The sequence below is a fragment of the Calonectris borealis genome, chromosome 19 (assembly GCF_964195595.1).
Source record: "Calonectris borealis chromosome 19, bCalBor7.hap1.2, whole genome shotgun sequence".
In the NCBI taxonomy this organism is placed as follows: Eukaryota; Metazoa; Chordata; class Aves; order Procellariiformes; family Procellariidae; genus Calonectris; species Calonectris borealis.
This window is the reverse complement of record NC_134330.1, coordinates 13,213,378-13,235,204: the sequence shown is the minus strand read 5'-3', so window position 1 is coordinate 13,235,204 and position 21,827 is coordinate 13,213,378. Positions and strand designations below refer to the sequence as shown.

General features: G+C 58.5%; 4 protein-coding genes across 7 annotated transcripts in view; 2 read left to right on the top strand and 2 right to left on the bottom strand.

Annotated features, from left to right (window-relative positions):
• The first annotated feature begins 1,064 nt into the window (after positions 1 to 1,064).
• VPS37D (VPS37D subunit of ESCRT-I) lies at positions 1,065 to 5,482 on the top strand. The gene is made up of 4 exons (XM_075169159.1): positions 1,065 to 1,187; positions 2,206 to 2,377; positions 2,732 to 2,814; positions 2,994 to 5,482. The coding sequence occupies exons 1-4, from the start codon at positions 1,065 to 1,067 to the stop codon at positions 3,450 to 3,452; spliced, it is 837 nt and encodes a 278-aa protein (XP_075025260.1). The 3' UTR covers positions 3,453 to 5,482.
• Positions 5,483 to 9,575: 4,093 nt separating this feature from the next.
• On the bottom strand, positions 9,576 to 12,423 carry DNAJC30 (DnaJ heat shock protein family (Hsp40) member C30). Its single transcript, XM_075169095.1, has 2 exons — positions 11,401 to 12,423; positions 9,576 to 11,087 (listed from the first exon to the last, which is right to left on the bottom strand). The coding sequence occupies exon 1, from the start codon at positions 12,421 to 12,423 to the stop codon at positions 11,785 to 11,787; it is 639 nt and encodes a 212-aa protein (XP_075025196.1). The 3' UTR covers positions 9,576 to 11,087; positions 11,401 to 11,784.
• Positions 12,424 to 12,456: 33 nt separating this feature from the next.
• On the top strand, positions 12,457 to 18,010 carry BUD23 (BUD23 rRNA methyltransferase and ribosome maturation factor). Of its 4 annotated transcripts, XM_075169090.1 has the most exons (13): positions 12,459 to 12,563; positions 12,649 to 12,686; positions 13,010 to 13,105; positions 13,341 to 13,423; positions 13,521 to 13,617; positions 14,441 to 14,537; positions 14,905 to 14,955; positions 15,557 to 15,642; positions 15,849 to 15,894; positions 16,204 to 16,265; positions 17,379 to 17,468; positions 17,620 to 17,705; positions 17,800 to 18,010. In XM_075169090.1, exons 1-12 carry the CDS (start codon positions 12,516 to 12,518, stop codon positions 17,672 to 17,674), a joined length of 849 nt encoding a protein of 282 aa, XP_075025191.1. In that variant the 5' UTR covers positions 12,459 to 12,515; the 3' UTR covers positions 17,675 to 17,705; positions 17,800 to 18,010. The 4 variants fall into 4 exon arrangements, 3 of the variants coding, with proteins under 3 accessions (XP_075025191.1, XP_075025193.1, XP_075025192.1); XR_012676627.1 differs by having other exon boundaries at positions 12,457 to 12,563; positions 14,905 to 14,983; positions 17,620 to 18,010; XM_075169092.1 differs by having other exon boundaries at positions 12,473 to 12,563; positions 17,620 to 18,010.
• Positions 18,011 to 18,325: 315 nt separating this feature from the next.
• Positions 18,326 to 21,827, bottom strand: part of STX1A (syntaxin 1A) — a 94,842-nt gene continuing 91,340 nt past the window's right edge. The window contains exon 10 of the mRNA XM_075169089.1: positions 18,326 to 21,668. Coding sequence (XP_075025190.1) covers positions 21,591 to 21,668 — 78 coding nt within the window. The 3' untranslated portion in view covers positions 18,326 to 21,590. The remainder of the gene's footprint in view (positions 21,669 to 21,827) is intronic.

Here is a 21,827-nt window from a genome sequence, read left to right as displayed (position 1 = left end):
TGGATGCAGATAACAACACAATAGGCAATGCATTCACCTAACCACAGTGCTGATCAATGGAAGAAACTGATGTCTGCAGTCGGTATGTAAATATGACTATGAGTCAATCATTTTACCCCCATAAATAGTGGGCAGCCCAAGAGCCCTTTGAGCTCTCCTGCACGGCAGCAGGCTGCACGCCAGGATCTCCTCTTGAGTAGGGATGCCTCCCAAGGTTACTCCTTGAGGTTGAGAGATTCCTTGCCATAACAGATCCTCGGTGACTACTAGCACGCTAAACTTGGAAATCTTAGCTAAGTGATATAAAGGATTGATTGCGCATATATAATCCTTTAGACATAAACCGCTGACCAAGTCTGGGACTAGGATTGGATCCAGCCACACCTAGACTCCTCTCTGAGAAGGAGTTTAGAAAGCAAGGGGGTCCTTTCTGAACCTCATGACTCAGTGGGAGCGTCTCCCTGACAGTTTTGTCTGACCCTGTCCTCTGTGCAGTAAATAATCAAATTGCCATCGAATCGTGTTAACTCACTGCCTTACATCAATAAACATATTGCTGCTTCTCCCTTACGAGTGAACTGCCTCTCTCTCTCACTCCATCTGCGACATGCGGTACAGGGCACACATAGTGCAGTGCAGGATGCACATCGTGTGGTGCAGTGCAGGATACACGCGTGGAGGTGCAGGGTGCACACAGAGGGGTGCAATGCAGGATGCACAGTGCGGGTTGCAGTGCCGGATGCACGCAGTGGGGTGAAGTGCAGGATGTACACAGCAGCGTGCAGCGCAGAGGATGCACACAGCGGGGAGCCGGATGCACACAGTGGGGGTCAGGGTACGCACAGCGAGGTGGCGTGCAGGATGTACAGAGCGGGGAGCAGGATGCACACAGCGGGGTGCAGTGCCGGTTCCGCCCCCAGCCGGGGGCGGCGCGGTGCAGAACCGGAGCGACTTGTGCTCAGCTGCGACTCCTTTAAGACCGGCGGGCGCTGGGCGCGCGCGGCTCCCGGCGGCGGCGGCGGCGGCGCGGGGGTCCCGGCCCGTGCCCGCCCGTGCCCCGGCCCATGTCCCGGCCCCCGGCGCCGCCCGGCTCCCCGCGCCGCTTCGGGGCGCTCAGCACCGCGCAGCTCCGCGCCCTGCTGCAGGACGAGCCCCGGCTGCAGCGCGCCGCCCGCCTCAGCAGGAAGGTACGGCCGGGGGGGAGCCTGGGGGGGCCGGGGGACCGTGTCCCGCAGCCGGCGGAGCGGAGCTGAGCCGTGCAGCGCTCGCCCCCAGCGGGGCTTTCCCCGTGCGCGGGATGAGCCGCCCGCAGCCCGGGCACAGGGCGCTACGTGGCCGTGCCCCGCGGGGCCGGGCATTACCCGCCGGTCCCTGGCACGGCTGCTCGATGGGCTTCCCTTGATACCTGAAATCCCGCTCGCCGAGCCCGGGGGCTCTGGAGGAGCAGCAAAACCCACCGGCTGGGCCGGGGTGGCCGCGGGGAAACCTCAGCTTGGGCGTCCCAGCCGGCGGCTGCCCCGGGGCTCCTGGTGCTGCTCGGGGTTTCAGCAGCCATCGCCTGCCAGGCAGCCTCGAGACACCAAACCCCTGAGCAGGGCCACAACCGCTGCCCCCGCTGCTCTCACTGCCCAGAGATTTGGGGGAGGCTGGGAGGCCTTGGCCCCTCGCCGTGCCCTCCACATCTAGCTTCATTCCCCACAGCTGGGATGAGCCCCGAGTGCTCCCTGACTCCAGCAGTTCCCAGCGCTCTGCGGGAACAGGGTCAGGTTATTTTGAAATCATTCTCAGCCTGATTTCAGCACCTTTCCCCTGGGCCTCTCAAAGTGCAGCCCGGCACCGCGCTCTATTTCCCTCCCTGCGTGGGCGGAAGATGTGTGTGCAGCGAGAGAGGGTGTGTGTCTCTCTCCTGACATCCTTGTTAGCTAACAAGGAGTTCTTTCCTCTGAAAGGGGGCTAGATAGCCAGCTGAGAGGTTTGCCACATTCAGGGTAAGCTGCCCTGTGCCGTGGGTAGCCTGGGTAGAGCTGTTGCATCCCTCCCAGGACGCACCCCCCTTCTAGGCACGGCAGAGGGATGGGGACAGTGCAGGAGGAGAGGGTTCACCCCTGGATGGAGACAGACCCCCTCCCAGCATGCCACCAGCTCTGACTGGTTCTGCCCATTTCTCCAAGTGCTGACACACACCCCCTGTTCCTGCTCCCACAGTTTCAGAGTCTGCAGCTGGAGCGGGAGATGTGTTTGGCTTCAAACTGCACCCTGGCCAGGGCGAACCTGTCCCTGCGCCCGCGGCTGGAGGATGGGAAGGCTTCCCTAGCCATCAAGTACCAGGAGCTGCGGGAGATACGAGAGGCATGTTGGGACAAGCAGCAGCGCCTGGGTGAGTGGGGCGCAGCCGATGGGACGAGGCAGAGCCCGGCCTGGCCAGAGCAACCCACATTAACACAAGGGGCCTGGTGGGCTCAGCACCCTCTAACCTGCCCCGGAGAAATGGCCCAGCCATGATCAGGAGCAGTGGGGGGTGATGCTGCCTGAGACATAACCAGTCCTCGGCTGGGACCAATGCCATGGTGGGATGCAGGCCTTGGTGTGCAGGTGGCTCCAGGGATCTGTTTGGGGGTGTTTCAGTTCAAGGAGGGAAGAGCTGATGCTTGGGGCTGGGAAAGACTGCATCCCCAGCAGTTGGGGTGTCGGGGGGGAGGTTTGTTGGCAGCCCCGTCCCCTCCCGACACAGAGGCGTACCTGGAGAATTGGAGCCCTCAGAGCGCCCTGGGCCAGCTCCAAGCCAAGCTCGATGCCTCCGAGGCAGAGTCGGAGGTGAGTCAGACGAGACCCCTGTGCTGCTGCCCCTTCCTCGCCTGGGCCCCGGACTCCTCTCCATGCCCTCCCATGTGCCAGGCCCTGGAGAAGAGGCCGGGGTGGGCTCAGCCATCTGGGCTCCCTTTGTGGTGCCACGGCTCTCTTGGCTTGATGTTGTCCCACTGCCCATCCCACAGGCACAGATAGAGCAGTTCCTGGCCCAGGACCTGCCCCTCGATTCCTTTCTGGAGTCCTTCTGCCAGAGCCGCACACGCTCCCACGTCTGCCGGACACAGCTGGAGAAACTGCAGGAGCTGCTGCAGAAGGACCAGGTGGGCAGGGACCCTGTGGGCCCTGCAGAGTGCCCAGGTGCCCTGGCTAGCCCAGCACCAGCCCACCTTGCCCCGTTGCGGCGTGGAGTAGCCCCCAAAGCCTTTGATCTCTCCTACGGCTTTGTGCCCGCCTTTCTTATCCCCTCGGAGGCCATTGTGCCCTTTGCCATGCCGGCTGCTCCTCCCAGACACCATCTCCCAGCCCTGGGACACCAGCTAGCATCTCCCTGCTCCGAAATCCCCAGCCTGGGCTCACCCCTGCGCCTCATCGGACACATCCCCCTGCTCAGCCCCCAGCCCCTCCGCAGGCAGCAGCAGCCGTGACACCAGAAGTGGGAGCCTCTGCACTGGTAGCAGAGTGGGGATGGGGAATGTCCCTGCTCCTGGCCCTGTGCCTCCATGGGGGCTGTGCAGGAATGCCCTGGCCAGGGAGCATGTCGGGGTGGGTGCGTGCTGTAGGCACAGCTCCGAGGGGCTTGCGGTGTCTGTTGGGCAGGCACAGGGACGGGTGCTTACAGAGGGATGGAGGTGCTTGGCTGGGGGCGGGATGGGGTGGGTGCCACGGCCAGGCAGTGGGTCCTGCACTTGGGGAGATGCCGGGGGGGAGTTGAATCTACAGCAAGAGGAACAGTGACAGGAGGTGGGGGCGGGTGGTTTGTTGGGATGTCAGTGGGCTCAGTCAGGTGGGAGATAGCAGGGAAGAGGACGCGGAGCACTGGGCACCACGTGCTTTCTAAATAAAGGCTCTTTTCCATGCTCTGCATTACCCGTTGGCTCTGGCTATGAACAGAGGGATGGGACAGGCAGGGAGGAAGTGGTTGTGGGGGGACACTGCCAGGCTTGGAGGTGACTGGCAGTCAAGGAGGGTCCTCCAGCCTGGGGAGTCCCCAGGTGTTGCACCTGCACTTGGCTCAACCCATCAACACCCTGGGGAAGGCGAGAGCCCCCACGAGCAGGGCAGAGAGCCCAGTGAGTGTGAGTTTCCCCCCAGGCAGGTGCCAGGGACCATCTCCCAGCAGTTTGGCCCCTCACATGGTGAAGACTTCTGGTAACCAGAGATGCCTTGTGCCAGCAGCCAAGCCCTTGCTCCCATGAAGGGTTATACCCCACAGCCAGCTGGGCTCGCTCATGGCTCCGCAGCAGCTGGTCTGATCGGCCTGTGTGCAGCCCTGCAGTGCTTTTAGTAGCCATTCCCCAACCACCCTCTCGCACTAGCCTTGACTTCAGCCACCACTGGAAAAAGCAGCAGGAGGCCTGAGCTCACCCCATTTCATCCCAGGCTCCTCTATTGCTTTCCTTAATTTCGCACAATGGATGGTGAGACAAGGCTGGGGGGCATAGCCCTGGTTCCTCCAGCTGCAGCTCCTGGGGTACTTGTTCCCTGCTCTGGGCTGTCTCTTGTGCCGTTTCTAGCTTTTGATTTGGTTTCAGGCTCTTCTCGTGCTTTCAGCCCCTGTCTGGTTGTAGCATTTTTTCCTTCTTTCCCAGTTGCCTGCCCACCCTGCAGCTTGGCACTGTTATATAGACTGTTTAGAAATCATCCAAAGCAGCAAGGGGCCCTGGGTCTGGCTACAAAGCACCCCAAAATATGGACCATTGGCTTGCAGTGTCTGATCACCCCCTCCACTGAGTGTACCCCACCTTTACTCCTAACTCCAGCCCTCGCTTGTGGGACTGGAGCTACTCATTCAGTATAACCAGTTAAAACAAGTTTAAGACTAGGGTAAATTGGGGACCAGTCGCTGTGGCTTTACTGGCAGGCAAGGAGATGGTAGTCACTGGAATATTTGGGGTTTCACAGAGCACCTCCTGCTTTCCTGGGTCCCACCACGCTCAGTTTGGGCTCAGCCTGAGAAGGAAAGGTGCCAGGACACACCTGATCGCCAGTCAGGCTCTGTGGCTTGCCACATGCCAGGAGGAAGGACTGTAGCAGGCTGGCAACCGCAGCATGAGAGCTTGGTTAGGTTCCCGTACCAGCCCCACAGGGCTAAGCTAAACAGAGAAATAAGGGGACCAAGCAGGAGCACTTAGGAGGCCAGTTGGTCCATGTGGGACCATCTGTGCTGTGTCTGGAGGGGGCTGCAATGCACAGGCAGCCCTGTCCTACCCAGTGTCCTGGGGTCCTCTGGACTACCCCGAGGACTGCACTGGACGCTGTGTGAGATGACCAGAGCTGTGGGTGCAGCATGGGGACGTGGGCCCAAGTGATGTGTGTGTGTGTCAAGCTATAAGGGCTCTGAGCACACACAGACAAGGGGTGGTGGTGGGTAAGCACAAGGCTTCTCCCTGGGAGAGGAAGGCCACCTTAGCACTTGGCTCAGGAGGAAAGGACCCCAAGGCAATAGCGTGAGGATATGGTGAATGCTGGAACCCAGAGCCAGGCACCTGTACGGGCTGAATGCCAGCCAAAGGCAATGCTGATGAGCTGTGTCACTGCCCCACAAGATGGGACTGGGCACAGCACTGGGGCTGGCACTAGTGCACATGCGACCATGCACCAGGAGCCAAGCTGCCCGAAAACCAGCCAGGCACAACCAGTGGGTCTCCCCAGCCAGTGCCTGCCTTGCACGGCTCCGCAGGGCTGGGCAGTCCCAGGCAATGCTGCATGGGTCTGCCACCAGCTCCAGGACAAACTTCCCTGGCCCTGAACAAGTACTGAGTCACCTTACAGCAAGGGCAAATGTGGCCTCATGAGTGTGAGCCCTCAAGGTGAGCAGCTGCCTCTCTACAGCCTGGGTGGGGTGAATGCGTCCCACTGGAGCTGACAGCACTAAAAGTAATGGTCCAAAGAATACAGTGAGCTGGGCTGCTGCGGCCCTGGCAGGCTTTCTGTCCACAGGAGCCCTGCAGCACCCCTGGGCGCCTGCCCAGCTCAGGTAGCAGTGGACAGGCCTGGCAGCCCCATAGTCCTGCTGGGCTGGCCACCACCCCACTTCAGCCAAGGTCCTTTAACCACTGGGAAGCTGCCAAGCAAGGTAAGCCGCTGCCCTGGGGAGGTTCCTCCAACTCTGGAGTTGGTCCTGTCCAGTTTGGAGCATGTAGTGCCCCAGGCAGGTGGCCGAACTCCTGAGTCGCAGTGGCCCTGGGGGGGAGTGTACGTGCAGCCATTAGTGCACCCTGCGCCTCTGGGGAACGTGGCAGCAGTGGGCGTCTGCCTCTTCACTCCCAGAGTGCATGGTCAGTGCCTCACCGTACGGGCAGCTCCAGGCCCTTTCGCAGGCAGGCCTGGGCTGACGCCAAAGTCCTGCACGGGGCACAAATCGGGGACATTGGTAACAGGCAGGAGCTGGCAGCAGCACAGACCGGTCCCTCTGTGCCCCTCCTTGCCTGCACAGTGGTTCTCCCTGCCCACAGGGCTGCGTCGAGGGGACTCAATGTGCCCCCACTTGCCCTGGGGAGGAGGAGGAAGCATTGTCACCAGGTGTGCACCTGCATTAATTTCTATGCCTGGACGGGCAGCAGCCTGGGGCCAGCTCAGCCCCTCTGCCCGCTGGTGTGCAGCCAAACACAGGAGGGACAGGCAGGGAGCTCCTTTTGGGAAGCCAGGCTGGGCAAACAGCAGCCCCCAGCCCAGTAGGGACAGGACACCTGGGAGAGAAGGGGAGCCCCCAGCACAGACAGCCTCCAGGAGACCCTTTGAGCCACAATCCCAGGTCGGCGGGGGATGCAAAACCCTAGGCTGGGGCCAGCCAGGGAGGGGTGGTGCCAGGGTGCCCCCCCAGCTGGGCCCCCCTGTGCGGCAGGCACTGCGCAGGCAGCAGGGCTATTAACAGAGGGAACTCTATTAACAGTTAACTCTATTAACAGAGGAGTCACCACAGGGCATGCTGTTGAAGGGAGGGGGAGCTGCCCCCCCATCCACGGGTGCTGCCAACTGTGTGGCCCTTCCCTGGGGGGCAGAGCCACTGCAGGCCCAGCAGCAGCAGGACTGGGGTACAGAGCTCTGCCCACGGATACCAGGGCAGGTGAGGGCTGGGGCTGTCCCACGCCTTGTCCCCTCATCGTGCTCCCGCCAGGCCAGCGCCTCCGGGGGTGGGAGGGACGCAATGGCCACCCCTCCAGTGCTGCTTAGGACCCTGCTCACCCAGCCTGCAGCTCCTTGCCTCTGCCCCTCATGCCCTCAGCCCAGCTGGCACCCCCAAAGACCTTCCAGGAGCCAGGTTTAACCCCTTCCTTCCCAAAGAGCAACCCAGCTTATTCAGATGGAGGGAACAGGCCCTAATAAGGCACCAAGACCCCAGGCCCACAGGCTGCACCACCCAGCAGCCAAGAGAGCAGCTCAGCACACCAAGCCTGTGGTTACGGGGACGTCAGCCCACAAGAACGGGCTGGGATAGAACTGGGGAATGGGGTCTGCACTGAGCTTGCAGGGGCTGTCAGGCTTCATCCACGCTTGTCTCAGCTCAGCTTGCCTGGAGCTTTTCTTTAATTTACTTAGTTTGTAACAGCATCTAATTACCAAGTGGCCGTTAACTAGTTAGTTTTAGTTTTGCTTCCCTTTTACAGTGGCATCATGTGATGTCTGTTGTTAGTAATTCAAGAGTAGGAATGAGTAACAAGAAGTTACACAGAATAAACCCTGGGGTGAAGGTGCAGGGTAGAGCAGTACAGGCCTGGAGGGGTGGGCATAGGGTGGTAGCTGAGGTCCCACCAGCAGCTCACCCTTGGGCAGTTCCTTTCAGCGACACAAATCTAAGAGCTGACAAAAATCGGTGTCAGGCATAAGAGAGCAAAGAACCAGCATGCATACAACACATCACTTACTATAAAGGCAGATGTAATGTGGAGCTGCAGAGCAATGAAGAGAGGGGTAGGATGTGCTAGAAAATGTGTAAAAGTGGCTCCAGTGGACTTGAGAGTGAGGAGGAAGAAATCCCCACTGTGAACATCACACTCGTCAGGATGCCAACAACTCATGGTGACCTCCTCTCCAGCTGAAACTGCAATCCTCACCACCCCGAGGGCACAGGCCAGGAGGGGGCCGTATAACAGCTGCGATTGCCGTATATTACTGAGATTTGTTTTGTAGTAACTGGATACATCCTCAAAAGGAGGCAAAGCCCATAGTAGACCTGGGAGTGGAAGCTGTTCCCTGCTGTGACCCCTACCCATGGCTGCCTTGCCCCCAGCTGCAGGAAGATGGGCTCTGTCTCTCACAGAAACAACCCTCTGTGGCTCAGTACTCCCAAAGACCCGTCCTTGTTGTCCCTGAGGTGTGAAGACAGCCAAGGCCACAGGCAGTTGCAGAGCTTCACCTTCTACTGCATGGCTCAGATCCAGCTGCCAGACGAAGGTGCTGGAGCAGTGCACAAGCCTATGCCCCCTTGCAACAAGTGTGAGGGGAAAGCAACCTCCTCGTGGCTCTCACTGATCTGCCCGGCGCTTCTCCCTCTCTGAAGACAGCTCTGTAACCCCCTCCGATTGCTCAGCATCCCACTGATGGCAGCACTGAATAGTCACCTCTTGACAACAGTACTGCTCAGCCACCGCCACAGGAGAGGTGGAACATGGGGTTTAAATACAAATTAGGTCCCTGTGCAGCAAGCCTCACACATCCTATCAGCCCCACTTGTGCCCTGTTCCCTCTCCTTTTCCACTTTAACCTTCTGATCCTGGTGGGCTTGTACAGCTCACAGAAGCCCCTGACATCACATCACAGCACTGCTGTCACAGTTAGGCCCTGCTGGATTTCCTCTAACAGGCACCCCACAAGGACTGCGCTCACCTGGCTAAAGGAAAGCCGCAAGAAATCCAGTTGCTCCTGGCACCTCTCCATCAGGGAAACAACTAGGGAAAGACAAAAATGCGATGACAGCATTGACACATGAAGACAAAGAGGTAGAAACCTGATGTGCTGGGAGCTGGCAGTCAGCCTGTGCATTTGGACTAGCTCCAGCCACTTTGTGCCTGAGCTCCTGAAATCCTTCCTGGAGCAGAGGAGCATTCAGGCCCGACCAAAGTGAAGGTGACACTGGGGAGAAGTATACATTGTAACACCCCAAAAGTGACAGACTGGATGCCCCAAAGCATCCCTCCATTCCCCACATGCCATGCTTCCCCTCCTCTGACCAAACTCAGCAGCAAAACTAAACGCTGCCTGCAGCATGTGAGTGCAGAGAGCGCAGTGAGCACAGAGGGTACACCACAAGTGCACAGCAACCCCCATGTGTCAGAGGCAGCACAGAACGGGTCTCCAGCAGGCAGGAGTGAAGTCCACGGTGGCCCAGGGAGGCCATCCTATCCACTCCCCACTGACTGCAGGCAGCATGCCCACCCTTCCCAGCATGGCCTCAGGAAAACAGGACTGCCCTTCCCGCCCTCTTCCTCAACCTGCTGCAGTCACTATGTGAAACACCAGCCTGTCCCCTACCCTCCATTTTCCAGCAAGGACAAGGAATATTTATCACCCAAGCCCACCAAAAGAAAGATGTGTCATTCCGTCACCAGTTTATGGCTAGATATCTTTAATGTTCAAGATACATCATGGAGACCTGAGGAAGAAGAAGAAGAACCAGTAATATGAACCGTCCAAACCACCCATTGAAAGGCACGTAGATTAGCTCAGTTTCGGTGCCTGGGTACTTCACCCTCCAATTTCAGATACAAGCACCAGGCACAGCAGGAGAGTCGGCCCAGCCGGCTTACTTGAGCAGTTCTTCCCTGTCCCAGTGTTAGGGGGAGAGCAATACGGGTAGCCCACCAGCTAGCCTGTTCCTCCTGCTCCACGCTGCACTGCACCCTCCCTCTGCCAGGAAGCTGGCTCAGCGCTGGGTATGGAGCCTGCTTGTGGGAACAGCCTACAGCTCCAGGCCTCAGCACTATATAGACTTAAGAAAGATCAGTCCAGAGGATACCTCACATTTGGCAGGGCTACCTTAAAAACCTGCAAGCCACGACACCAGCAACTAGAGAGGTGCTCCCTAATACCCACCACTTCCCATGGACATCCCTAGCTTTTCCAGCCTGGAAGATGATGTTTCCTGCCAAACTCTGCCAGAGAAGCCACCTCTGGTCTTTCAAGTGACTTCGTTTATAGCATGAAAACGCATCAGCGTGTGACACAGAGCCACAACTCTGGAGACTTTCACTCTGTAACCAATGCCCTTGAACGCCAGGCTCCTGCTCTTCACATGCTGACATTTCAGCACTATAATCCCACACAAAGGGATGAACTGACAACCGGAGATGATCCTGAAAAGCGCTCTCTCTGCCCCTGGGCTGAATTTGCTCCAAACACACAGCAGTTTCTGGACTCTGCAGCTGGAAGTGGTACAATGCAGTGGTATAAAAGGCAGAAAGCTCTCCTGTACAGCATATACCCTGTACCAGTAGACATTACACTCCCTGCCATCCTACTGCCTCAGGCTCAATTCAGTATCACAGAACTACGCAGCTGGAAAACATAAGACCTTTGCTTTTAACATTTTTGTGTTGGGAGAAAATATAACCCAGGGTCACTGCAGTGAGAGGTGAGGGCTTGGCTCCTGCGCAGACTGTGGCCAGCCAAGTCCAGCAAATCCAGTGCAAAGTAATACAGATGAAGTCTTTGGCACACTCAGAGTTCAATACCATGAAGCTTCACTTAGTACCAGCATAACACAGGTGAAATCTTCACCCGAGGAAAGACAGAAGCTCTGAGAGACACAATCTTCAGTAATTAAAACACTTCAATACTTAAATAGGCAAATACTCTTACGTGCAAATGATGCTTAGATACGTGTAAAACACAAGTAATGACACTCAGTGCTCAGAAGTACCACTCCCAGCCATGAAGGCCTGTGCGGGATGCTCTTGTGCGAAGTTCCTGGCAAGCCCTAGACAGGACAGGCTGTTCTGAAGACAGAAGTGTTTTGGGCAGCACGTCCAGTTGATGTCGCACGCTGACCAAGACATGAGCTGCCATGGGCCCAGGTTTCATTCTTCCAAGACTTCCGTACTTGCCACACAGTGAGCCAAGCCCTGCACAGAAACAGACAAGGGCAGTGATGCAGTTTGGAGATCAACGCTCCTAAAATCCCCCAAAGATGTAGTAACAACAGGTGTGAGAGCACAGAGTTGGCAGGTCTTGGATTAACAGAAAACCACAGAGCCATAACTCAGCACCAATGAGAGCAGTCCCCACGAACACAGACAGCACACAAACACCACTGACAGCCATTTAATCTCTGCTGCGGCTTAGAACAGGCACGTGGTTCCCACCAAGGTCAAACAGCAGTGCCAACGGAGGGGACACATCACAGTCCACAAAGCAGAGTCCATGAACAGCATTTACCTGTCAGGCACTGTGTCTGCAGGTCATATTGGCAGAGGGGGCACGTCGCAGCCTGTCGAGCCCCTACACCATGTCTGCAAGGTCACACTAGCAGCAGGGGCACATCGCTGAAGGTCACACTGGCAGAAGGGACATGTCTCAGCCTGAGAAGCAGGGCCCGCGCACAGTGCCTGCTGGTCACATACCGTCCCTGAAGGTCACACCAGCAGAGGGGAAATGTCACAGCCCGAGAAGCAGACCCCGCACACGGTGGCTGCCAACTGTGTGGGTGCAGGGGACACCCCCCAGCCAGCTGCCATGCCCACTGGTGACACTCCATTCCGCCGCAGCAGTGGCACTGGGTGGGTGCCCCGGTGGCTGCCCAGCCCTGCTGTGGCCCCGCTGTCACTTGAGGCCGTAGAGGATAGCGAAACCCAGGAAGAAGATGAGCCCAACCGAGATGTCGGAGAGGAGCCGGAAGCGTCCCTGGGCCGCAGCCTCCTCCCGGCGGAGGCGCAGCTGCTCCCGCCGCGCCCGCAGTATCTGCTCCCGCTCCAGCTGCTCCCCGTAGTGCGCCCGGTAGAAGGCGTCGAAGTCGAAGGGCGGCGGGACGGGCCCGCGGCGGGTGGCGGCGGGGGCCCGGGGCGGCGGCGGAGTGGGAGCGGACGGGCGGCTCGAGGGCTGGGGGGCGCCGCGCAGATCGTCGGGGCTGAGGAGGCCGCGGTCGTACTTGCGGCGCAGGGCGGCGCTGCCCAGCACCCGGTAGGCCTCGCTAACGGCGGCGAAGCGGGCGGCGGCGGCGGCACTGCCGGCGTTGCGGTCGGGGTGGTAGCGGAACGACTGCTCGTAGTACGCCGTCTTGATCTGCGCCGCCGTCGCCGTGGCCGGGACCCCCAGCACCTCGTACAGGTCGCGGCGTGGCCGCGGAGTTCCGCCGCCGCTCGTCTGCCCGCCGCGGGACGGCGCCAGGGCGCGACCGGGCCGCGGGACCCGCGGGGCGGCGGGCAGGAGGCGCCGCAGGCGGCCGAGCGCTGCCGGCTCCATCTGGCCGCGCCGGCTCAGCGGCCGCCCGCCGCCATCTTGGGCGCGACGAGGCCCTCCGCGCGTGGCGCAGGGCAGTGACGTCACGCGGCGGCATGGCGGGCAGCGGGCGCCGGCCCGAGCACCGCGGGCCGCCCGAGCTGGTGAGCGGCGGGGCGGGCGGCAGGGAGAGCCGGGCCGCTCCCGGGGGTCCTGGGCCTCACCGCCTCCGCCTCTCTCTCGTTGCAGTTCTACGATGAGGCCGAGGCGCGGAAGTACACGCAGAAGTACGGCGGGCCGATCGCTCTGGAGCTGCCGGGCCGCGCGGGCGGGGAGGGGTCCTGTCGTGAGGCGGTGGCGGGGGGGTGTCTCGTCATGGGGCGGACAGCGGGGGAGCCCGCCGGCGGTGCGGGGGCGTCCTGCCGTGAGGCCTGGGGGGGACGACCCCTCCGTGTGGCAGCGGCGGCGGAGTCCCATCGTGAGGCGGGGGGGAGCGGTAACCCCGCCATGTGGCGGCGGCGGCGGCGGCGGGGGACGTGTGAAGCGATGGCAGGGGGCATCGCGCCGCGGGGTTGCCGCCTGCTGCCCATGCCCTGGCCGTGCCTTGCAGCTCCCGGGTGGTGGAGATCCAGTCGCAGATGTCGGAGCGGGCTGTGGAGCTGCTGGGACTGCCTGAGGACCGGCCGTGCCTCCTCCTGGATGTGGGGTGAGTGGGGGCCCTGCCCTGTGTCGTGGCACGTGGGGCATCTGGGGCTTCAGCCGGCTGCGGCGCTGGGGCCAGACAGGCGCCTGGAGGCGAGCAGTATCCAGGCCCGACGGCACCGGCGTCTCTCTGTTGCGGGCTGAAGAAGAGGGATGGGCTGCTGTAGCGTTGAGGCTGGCCAGGGTCACCCTCAGACCAGGCCCATGATCCCTGCGCTTCCCCCCCTTCCTCCCTTCAGCTGTGGTTCTGGGCTGAGTGGAGATTACATCTCTGACGAGGGTCACTACTGGATTGGCATGGACATCAGCCCTGCCATGCTGGGTGAGCAGGCCCTCCTCCCCTGCCACCCTCACCTCACCTCAGAGGTGGTCCCCAGACGTGTGAGCTGGTTGCCTGAGCCATGCTCTGTTCTGTGTAGATGTGGCTGTGGAGAGGGAGGTGGAAGGAGACCTTCTCCTTGCAGATGTGGGTCATGGCATTCCCTTCAGGCCTGGCATGTTTGATGGCTGTATCAGGTGAGTGTGTGTACATAAGCGACCTCTCTTGATACTTCACGTAACTGCATCATCTGTACAGTATACATGGGCCGCGTATGGTGCATAACAGATAAGCGCAACTGCCCTTATCAGTCGCTCTCTTTACTCCATGCAACTCCGTCCCACTTCTCTGGGACAAGCTGCTGAGATTCTGGATGGTAGAAGCAGCTTCCGACAGCTGTTTCCCAAATGATGCTTGTCTTTTTTTGTGCTGGTGAGCTAGGAAGTTTATTGAAGTAAATAAAATAAAATTGGTGATATTGTCAGGAGAGTTGAGAACTTCTCCAAGGAGGAAAACAGAAAGTATGTCTGTACCATTGCTGAGCTACAAGGTCAGTCCCTGGATCAAAGGTTTGATGGTTGGTTTTGGGATGAAGGGCTAGGTGAAGGGGACAGAAACACTTTTCTGCTTAGAGAATGCCTCAGAAAGGTGCTGGGAATGAGCAGGGACTGTCTGTTGCTAATCCGAATGCTGTGTTTGGGATTGCTCATTGGCAAACCCTGCATGGCCATGCAAGGGCCACAGCTAAGCACTTGAATTATTTGAGCACCTGGTCTAAAGGGGATGCTTGGTAATTCTTTTGTACTTGAATAAACTGCGCCTTGTTGGGTTTTGGCATAGTGAGTCTCCAGAGGGGTTCATGTAACTGCAAAACAGAAGGCAAAGCTACATGGAGAAAATTAAATTGTTTCCTTGAAGCCTAGCACATGCTTAGTGCTGGAAGTAAGCTCAAAGGGAGGTGACAGGCTCTGCGAAAGAATCGATGGTTCAGTGTTCCGGAGGTCTTGTTTTCTTTCTCAGTATTTCCGCAGTGCAGTGGCTTTGTAATGCTGATAAGAAATCACACAGCCCTCCAAAACGCCTTTATCGATTCTTCTCAACTCTTTATACTGCCTTGGTAAGTGTCATCCTCTCCCAGTCAGGCCTCTGCCTACTTTTACAGCCTCGCTGGTGCATTTTAGCAAGATATTTTAAGTCATCTATTTTAAGTAAATGCTGCTCTGAAACAGAGGACTGGCAGGAGCACCCATTTCCTATCTCCTGCCTGCCTGCCTGCATGGTGTCTCATGGTTCTCTGATCCCTGCTGTTACCCCCGTGCCTTGCTGTCCTGTAGAGGAGGTGGCTCTGCAGTCTGAGCAGCTCTCCTGGGAGAGTTCTCCAGGAGGCTTTGGGGAGGTGGGCGCTAGTGTCTGGGCTAGGAATTAGGTGACCAGAGGGGTTGCCTGCACTAAGACATGTTTGTGACAGACTTTATTTCCTGTAGGCCCGAGGATCCCGAGCCGTCCTGCAGCTGTACCCCGAGAACTCAGAACAGGTACAGGACATCAGCCAGTGGGGAAGAGGTACAGGCAGAGCCAGGCAGAGAAGTCGTGTGCTGTTTGGGGCTCTGAATGCATCGTGTGTCTTCATGTCGGGTCTGTGCCTCTGTCCTTCTCACCATCTGTAAAGCTCTTCAAGAGCCCAGAAAAAACCTATAAGGAGAATGCCCTATGCAATTTTTGTTGCTTCACAGATTGTCTTGGGCTGAGCCTTAAAATCAAAGAAATTGGCAGGACACGATCTGAATCTGCTGTCCTGGATTTTCCTCTGTGTGACTGGGTTTGAAGACTGGCCTGTAGTTATCAGCACTGTACTGTATTTCCCCAGGGCTGGAAAATCCAGCCCAGTATCCCTCTCCTAGAGAGTCTGCTGCGCCAATTAACCCAGGCTACACTGAGGAGCAGGGAGAACCAAATAAAGGCATCGGACTGGTGTCCAGATGGTACTGCAGAACTGGGAGCTTGGTGCAGAGTCTAACAGGAGCAGGAACAATCCATCTTCGGCGTGCGCAGTTAGCTGTGGTCGAGCCCAGAGGTCTCTTGGGCGTTGCTGGTGGATGACTGCTAAGTAATTTTTCCACGTGCTTCTTTTTCCAGCTGGAGCTCATCACGGCCCAAGCCATGAGAGCTGGCTTTACCGGAGGAATGGTGGTAGATTACCCCAACAGCGCCAAAGCCAAGAAGTGAGTCCTGTGTCTCTGTGTATGTGTGTATTTGGGTGAGGCCTGGGTTTAGCAGATTTTTTTTTCCAAGCTGTTCTCTCTCTCATGATACAGTCCTGGACAGAGGTTACAGCTTAGATCTGACTCTTATACAATTTCAGTCTTGCTTGGGGAGTGGGAATCGCATGCTGAATGCCAGCTTCATGCTCCTTATTCTTCTTCTTCAGGTTCTTCCTTTGTCTCTTTGTTGGGGCATCTGGCACGTTACCGAAGGTGAGGAGCTCCACGAGGCAGCAGAATTGCCTTCCTGGCTGCTGGGTGATGTGGAAGAGCTGTGGGCGAGGCACCGAGTGGGAGCCAGGCAGCTCTGCGCATGCAGATGTGACTTCATTTATACGTTTGCTGTCAGTCTCACCTACCCCTGCTCTCCCTGAGATCTGGTTTCTTTGCCACAATTTCTGGAAGACCAATTTGTTCCTGCTCGTCTTTCCCCTTGCGGAGCCCTGGATTCCCCTTAAATGGCATAACTGTTAGCTCTGTCTGCTCCAGAGGAGACGGAAACATCCCAATTTTGCTTTTCAGGGCCTCGGTACTGAGTGTGCTGATGGAGAAGAGATACACCAGGCAAAGTTCACCAATGAGAGGTACTGCGGGGAGGGTGAAGCTGCAAGTCCTCCCCAAGCAAGGAGTGTAGGGCGTGTAAGGGCTGGGTTTTGCTGACTGAGGACCACAGCGCTGCCATGTGATAAGTGACTGAAGGGAAGGGACTGGGGGCACTGGGAGGACCCTTGGCAGGCCAGATGGGCATTGCTTTATCTTGCTGAAGGGCTGCAGACATGGGGAATGGAACAGGTTAGTTTAGAGGGCTTTGCTGTGGCATTGTGGGGCTGTTGTTGATGCTTACCCTAGAGCTGCAGCTGAGCATTCAGTTTGAGGTACGCTTTCGGTCCGGCACTTGGCTCTCTACCTCAGCGCTGTAGCGTAGGCCAGTGGTGATGGGAGGCGGAATGTTTACAGTGCTGGTGATGCCAAGCGTGGCTTTTTTTGTTGGGGAGGCAGGCTGCTGTGCCTGAAGCTTGGTGTTCCCTTTTTTCTGCTGTCAAATTCTTTGCTTAGCTCTGCTTAGCTGTGGCCTAGGGGTTTCTCCTGCTGGCCAGGTCTTCTCCCATGGTAGTGGTGCAGGGAGGAGCCCCTCTTGCAGCCAGTGGGAGAGACAGAGAACAAAAAACAGAGGAAAGTCGTCGTGGCTGCCAGGAGCTTGTGGCTGCCATGTTTTCCTGCCTCTTACACTGCTGTTCTCTGCTCACGTAGTCTGGAGGGTACCTGATCTTGGAGGGCAATAGCAGAACTGGCAACTTGTTGGGAAGCCAGAGGCTTTGTCTGCTTTGTTCAGAGTAGAGCAGACAAGGGGAAGGTGGTTGTGCTTGAGCCCGTATTTCCCCGAGATCCCAGAGCCCAGCATGCTGCTGGTGTGTCAGACACGGCACAGGGGAGTGCTGGTCTGCTGCAGCCCATGGAGGGTAGGTATCCCTCGGTTCGGAGCCGAGGCTGGAAGAAGCCTCTTCCCCGGGTGCGTCTGGAGTTGGCCTGTTTGGCCACCTGCCCTAGTGCTGGCTGAGCCTCCTTCATCCCAAGGGTGGTGGAAGGGATACTCGCTGGTTTTATCAGGCAGAGGGCGTGCCCAGTTCTGCCCCTTCAGGGCAGAAAACTGCCCCCCAACTCAGTTCCTCTCCAGCTGCTGTCTACTTTCTCGGTAGGACACGGTTCAGAAACACCAAGGGCAAGTCTGTGAAGAAAAGCCGGGACTGGATCCTTGAGAAGAAGGAGCGTAGACGACGACAGGGCAAGTAAGTTCAGCTGGGTCCTGTCTCAGCTGAGGCTGACTGTGCTGGTCTGGCCTGCTGTCACCCGTTCAAACTTCTGCCATGAACCCGCTTCCCTTCCCCTCCCAGAATGACCTGTGGATTGTGCTTAGTTGCTCTCTTCTTTTCTCCACAGGGAAGTGCGAGCAGACACGAAATACACAGGTCGAAAGCGCCGCCCTCGCTTCTGAATTGCTCTGGACACTGCTGGTGTGGAAGATGGTGTGTTGGTCGCTCCAGTGAGCCTCCTGTGGATGGCACAGATGGGCACCCCAGGCCTGGGGCATGCTGGGACAGGTCATTGTGGCCCTTACAGGTGTAAACTGGCTCAGGTGCTGCCCAACAGCAAACTGCAAAGCTTCCAGCCCTGTTTTTCTGGTGAAGGTATAGCGGGAGACAGTGCTCCGGCCACTTGGTGTCTGCAATGCCATTGCTTATCTTCCTGAGAGTGCAGCGAGCTATCTGGAGCTCCAGGTGAGCCAGAACATTATATCCAGCCTCCTCACTAAACAGTCAACGAGTCAGAAGTGTTGCTGGTCTCCTGTGTCCTGCCCTCAGTGCAGGGGAGTACTGAGGTGGGAATATAGCCCCTAGTTCCCTGCCAGCTTCCCCTCTGCCACAGGCAGGGAGTCAGGCAGTATACAGGTGTGTGTCCCATGAGGGCAAATCTTTCTGCTGGCAGAAGTGTTATTCCTGTGGCAATTGCTCCTGTGGGCACTTTGCATTGGGCCCACCCTGTATACTTTAGTGCTCCCAGAGTGCTGGGGTTCTCCGTACCCCAGCCCTTGCTCCCCATCACCTCCTCCCTTCCCCTGAAACAGAGAGGTGCCAGCCAGAGCTTTACAGTTACAAATGTTTATTCTACATAAAAATTCCACAAAATGGGAAGCTGTTTTGCACCCAAAGCTTTGGGAGAAGAAAGGGAGGCTAGCAGGGAGGGAAAGGGTGAAGGAGAAAAGAGGCAACATACAGTGTCATCCAGCCCAGTGAGACAGAGCAAGCCAGGGTCAAGGTCCACATAGAAAACAAGGACACTTAGCTCACAGTACAGCAACAGTACAACTCCACGGGGGGCTCGGAAAGCCTTCAAGTACATTAATTACAAAAAAAACAATCCCCAGTTCGAGTGCAAGCTGTGCGTGCCCCACACTGCTTGTGGAATACTGCATCGACACGCTCCCGGCGCGGGGAGGGCAGGTGGCACTTGGAACAGAGGTGGTGTAACCCAAAGGACAAGTGGTCTGAGGTTGGGGGCTGGAAAGAAAAAGTGAAATGTCCCCCCAAAGCACAACCACACTGTTGGTGATTTGGTCTGTACATGCAACGACGGATAGGTAAAAAGGAACTGAACGGGGCTTCCCGTAGTGCAGGGCTAATTATTGCACCAAAACACCCTCCCCTCACAGTGAGGACAGTGTGAGCCTGCCTGTGGGGCAGCGATGGCAGCCTGCTCCTCTGCCTCTCTCATGTCAGAGCCTGAGGCCACCGTTGCCTGCAGGATCCCAGCAAAGTGCCAGTGGCAGAATCGCTGACTGTGGCCCCGTCCGGCTCCTGCTGCTGGGGTCTGCTGGCGGTGGTGGTACCAACAAGGAAGGAGCAAGTGCCAGAATGACCCCAGTGCTGTTCTTGGACTTGTGCCTTGGCGGGGGTGGGCCACAGCCCTGATGTCATGTGAGCTTGTGCCACAAAAGCTGCTGCTTGGAAGAAAAAAGTCACCTTGTGCTAGCAGTGGGCATTGCTGCAGGGTGAGAGCCTGAGAGGAGCTTTTTTGCCTGCCTGCCCAGGAGCAGCCCTGCCAGCAGTGTTATTGCTTCCCAGAGGAGGGGGCCCAGCACTCTTGCTGGCCCAGCAGAGCAGAGTGCAGACTGTGGTGGCAGGGAGCTGCACAGGAGCAAGAGCTGCACAGGGGCAGGAGCAGCAGGCACTCGTGTGTCACAGCTCCTTTTCCTGTGGCCAGACACATTCCCACAGAGAAAGGACCCTGCCCCTGCCTGCCTTCTGCCCTGGAGGGGGGCTCCAGAGCCAGTCTGCCCCTGCTTGCAGGGGTCCCAGTGCCCCAAGCCCTTTTGTGCACACAGGCTGCAGTGCTGTAGCTCACATCAGTTGTTGCGGGACTGTGAAAGAAGGGGGCTCCGGTCTTGGATGTTCCCATAGCCGCATCGGCTGGGGGCTTGGACTGGGCAGGGCAGGGGACCCAGGCTGAACACGCTTCCCAAGGGCAGCTGAATGCAACCAGGAGCTGTATTGTGGGATCTCGGGTAACAGTGGCAGGGAAAGAGCCGTGTCTGGATTGCTGCTGGGCAGGGCTGTGCCTGGGGAAGGCAGCGCTGTGTCTTGACTACAGGCCACTGCCTTTCGCCTGCACCCATGGGCACCACGCACACGGCCAGCGCCTCTGCTACAGCACCCAGCCAGGGTAGAGGAGTGGGGAGTTGGAGCAGCCCTGCCCTCACCCCAATCGGAGCAGGGAGGTGACACGCTACCTGCAGCTGGAGTACTTGCTGCCATCAAGTGCCCTTTTTCTGCTACCAGCATCTGGGCTCATGTCCAGCCCAGTGTGTGGCTGTGAGCTTGGCCCCAGGTGCCTACCCTGCTCTGGGCTCCTCTGTAGTGCTTTGGTATGTGCATGGGCCAGCTGGAGCCCTGGAGTCTCCCGAGTAATGTGAGGGCAGAGCCCTGCCTCCAGCCCAAGAAAAATGGAGGGCCCCTCCGAGCTGCCAGCAGGCTCAGGCCACCCCACAGTGACTGCATCCATGTAGTGGGTGTGGCGAGGGCACAGGGCACCCCCGTGCTCCCACAGCACCCCCTCCGAGTGTGGGTGCCTCACTGGATGGCCCAGGGGATGAGCAGGCAGAAGGGCACTTGCCAGGAGGAGGTGACAGGGGCAAGTGGATGCCAAGAGGTGGCGAAGACACGGAAGGGGCAGTCAGGCACTGCCCTGCTCAGGAGCTGGTAGGATAGAGGAGGAGGAAGGCTGCTGCTCCTAGCTGGCAGGGGGGTGGATGCAACAAGGGCTGCTCCTGGGACCATGGCAAGAGAAAGCCCAACTGCCTGCAACCCCAAGCCATGGGTGCCTATGTGGAGAAGTGAGGCTGGAAGCAGCTCTGCTCCCAGGCAAGCCGGGGGCTGCAGGCAGCAGAGCCAGCCCTAAACTCTGACAGCCAGAGCCCAGGCCTGGGGGCAGCAGGAGCCAGGGCCACCGTACACTGGGGCTGACAACAGAACGATGAGGCTTTGGTGCAGGTCGAGCGGCCAGTGAAACATGCTGGCCTTAAAGTACCTGTGCCCTCCTGCCCTGCTGGGCCAGCACCAGAGTGCAGCACAGGTCCTCATGTGGTCTGTCCCCGTCCCCAAGCAACTATGATGGCCCCAAGCGGCAGCTGCTCATCCCACACTGCTCCATCAGGCACCCACTGCCAGCAGCGGCACATCTAGCCTCTGGCACCCATACCAGGGCAAGGGCTTGCCTAGGGAAAGGGCAGCCCTGCCACTGGCAGAGCAGCAGGGATGGAGCCCCGCAGCCGGGCACAGCCATGGGACAGGCAGGGACAAGGGCAGGCAGGGCCTGGCAGAGCGCACCCCTGGGGAAGGACCCCGTGAGAGAAGCAGCCCAAGGAAGGGTGTTTGCAAGCACAGACACGGCTGACAGACATGAGAGCTCTGGCTGGAGGTGATGGGGAAGCTGGGGGAGGTTGACTGGGCACTGTGCTCCTGAGGACCCCTAACACCTTTCGTCAGGCCCTCCTCATCCTCAGCTGTCACTAACACAGACTGCCAGCACAGGAGAAGCAGCAGTGCCCAAGGCACCTCTGTCCCCACCTGGTCCTAGCCAGCCACCCAGGCTGGAGCAGTGATGAGAGCTCGAGTTCCCCCCCAGGGTCCCCCTTGCGCCCATCACCATCCCCTGCACCCTGCCTGCGCCCCGGGGCCGGCACTCCCTCCACACAGACGCACCGCACCGCACACACAGCGTCACAAACAACCATGCATTAGAAACTGAAATGCTGCTGGGAGGCTCCGGGGCTGCGTGGTTTGCTCCGGCACAGCTGCGGCCCCATGGCACGCGCGGCTCCGTCCATCGCATACAAACAGTCCCGTGGGGTGAGTCTAGCCGAAAATGCCGCCAAAGGTGGAGGCAATGACGATACCCAGGATCACGCAGCAGATTATGATCATGATCTTCTTCTGCTCAGGTGTCCCAGCACCAGCAGGGAGAAATGGGAGAGGGGACCGTGAGTGTTGGGGGCAGGCTGGCCCCGCGGGCTGGGGGCTGCGATCTGCCCTGTTCCTTTTTGCCTGTGGTGGGCTCTGAGCAGCACTGTGGGAGCCAGAGGGGCTCCGGCA

What these genes read in the sequence shown, in the direction of transcription:
- VPS37D (XM_075169159.1), top strand. Translation starts at nt 1,065, where the DNA reads ATGTCCCGGCCCCCGGCGCCGCCCGGCTCCCCGCGCCGCTTCGGGGCG. An exon ending in CCGCCCGCCTCAGCAGGAAG is followed by an intron (nt 1,188 to 2,205) that starts GTACGGCCGGGG and finishes CTGCTCCCACAG; the next exon opens with TTTCAGAGTCTGCAGCTGGA. An exon ending in GGACAAGCAGCAGCGCCTGG is followed by an intron (nt 2,378 to 2,731) that starts GTGAGTGGGGCG and finishes CTCCCGACACAG; the next exon opens with AGGCGTACCTGGAGAATTGG.
- DNAJC30 (XM_075169095.1), bottom strand. Translation starts at nt 12,423, where the DNA reads ATGGAGCCGGCAGCGCTCGGCCGCCTGCGGCGCCTCCTGCCCGCCGCC.
- BUD23 (XM_075169090.1), top strand. Translation starts at nt 12,516, where the DNA reads ATGGCGGGCAGCGGGCGCCGGCCCGAGCACCGCGGGCCGCCCGAGCTG. An exon ending in TGCCTCCTCCTGGATGTGGG is followed by an intron (nt 13,106 to 13,340) that starts GTGAGTGGGGGC and finishes TCCTCCCTTCAG; the next exon opens with CTGTGGTTCTGGGCTGAGTG. An exon ending in GCAAAGTTCACCAATGAGAG is followed by an intron (nt 16,266 to 17,378) that starts GTACTGCGGGGA and finishes CTTTCTCGGTAG; the next exon opens with GACACGGTTCAGAAACACCA.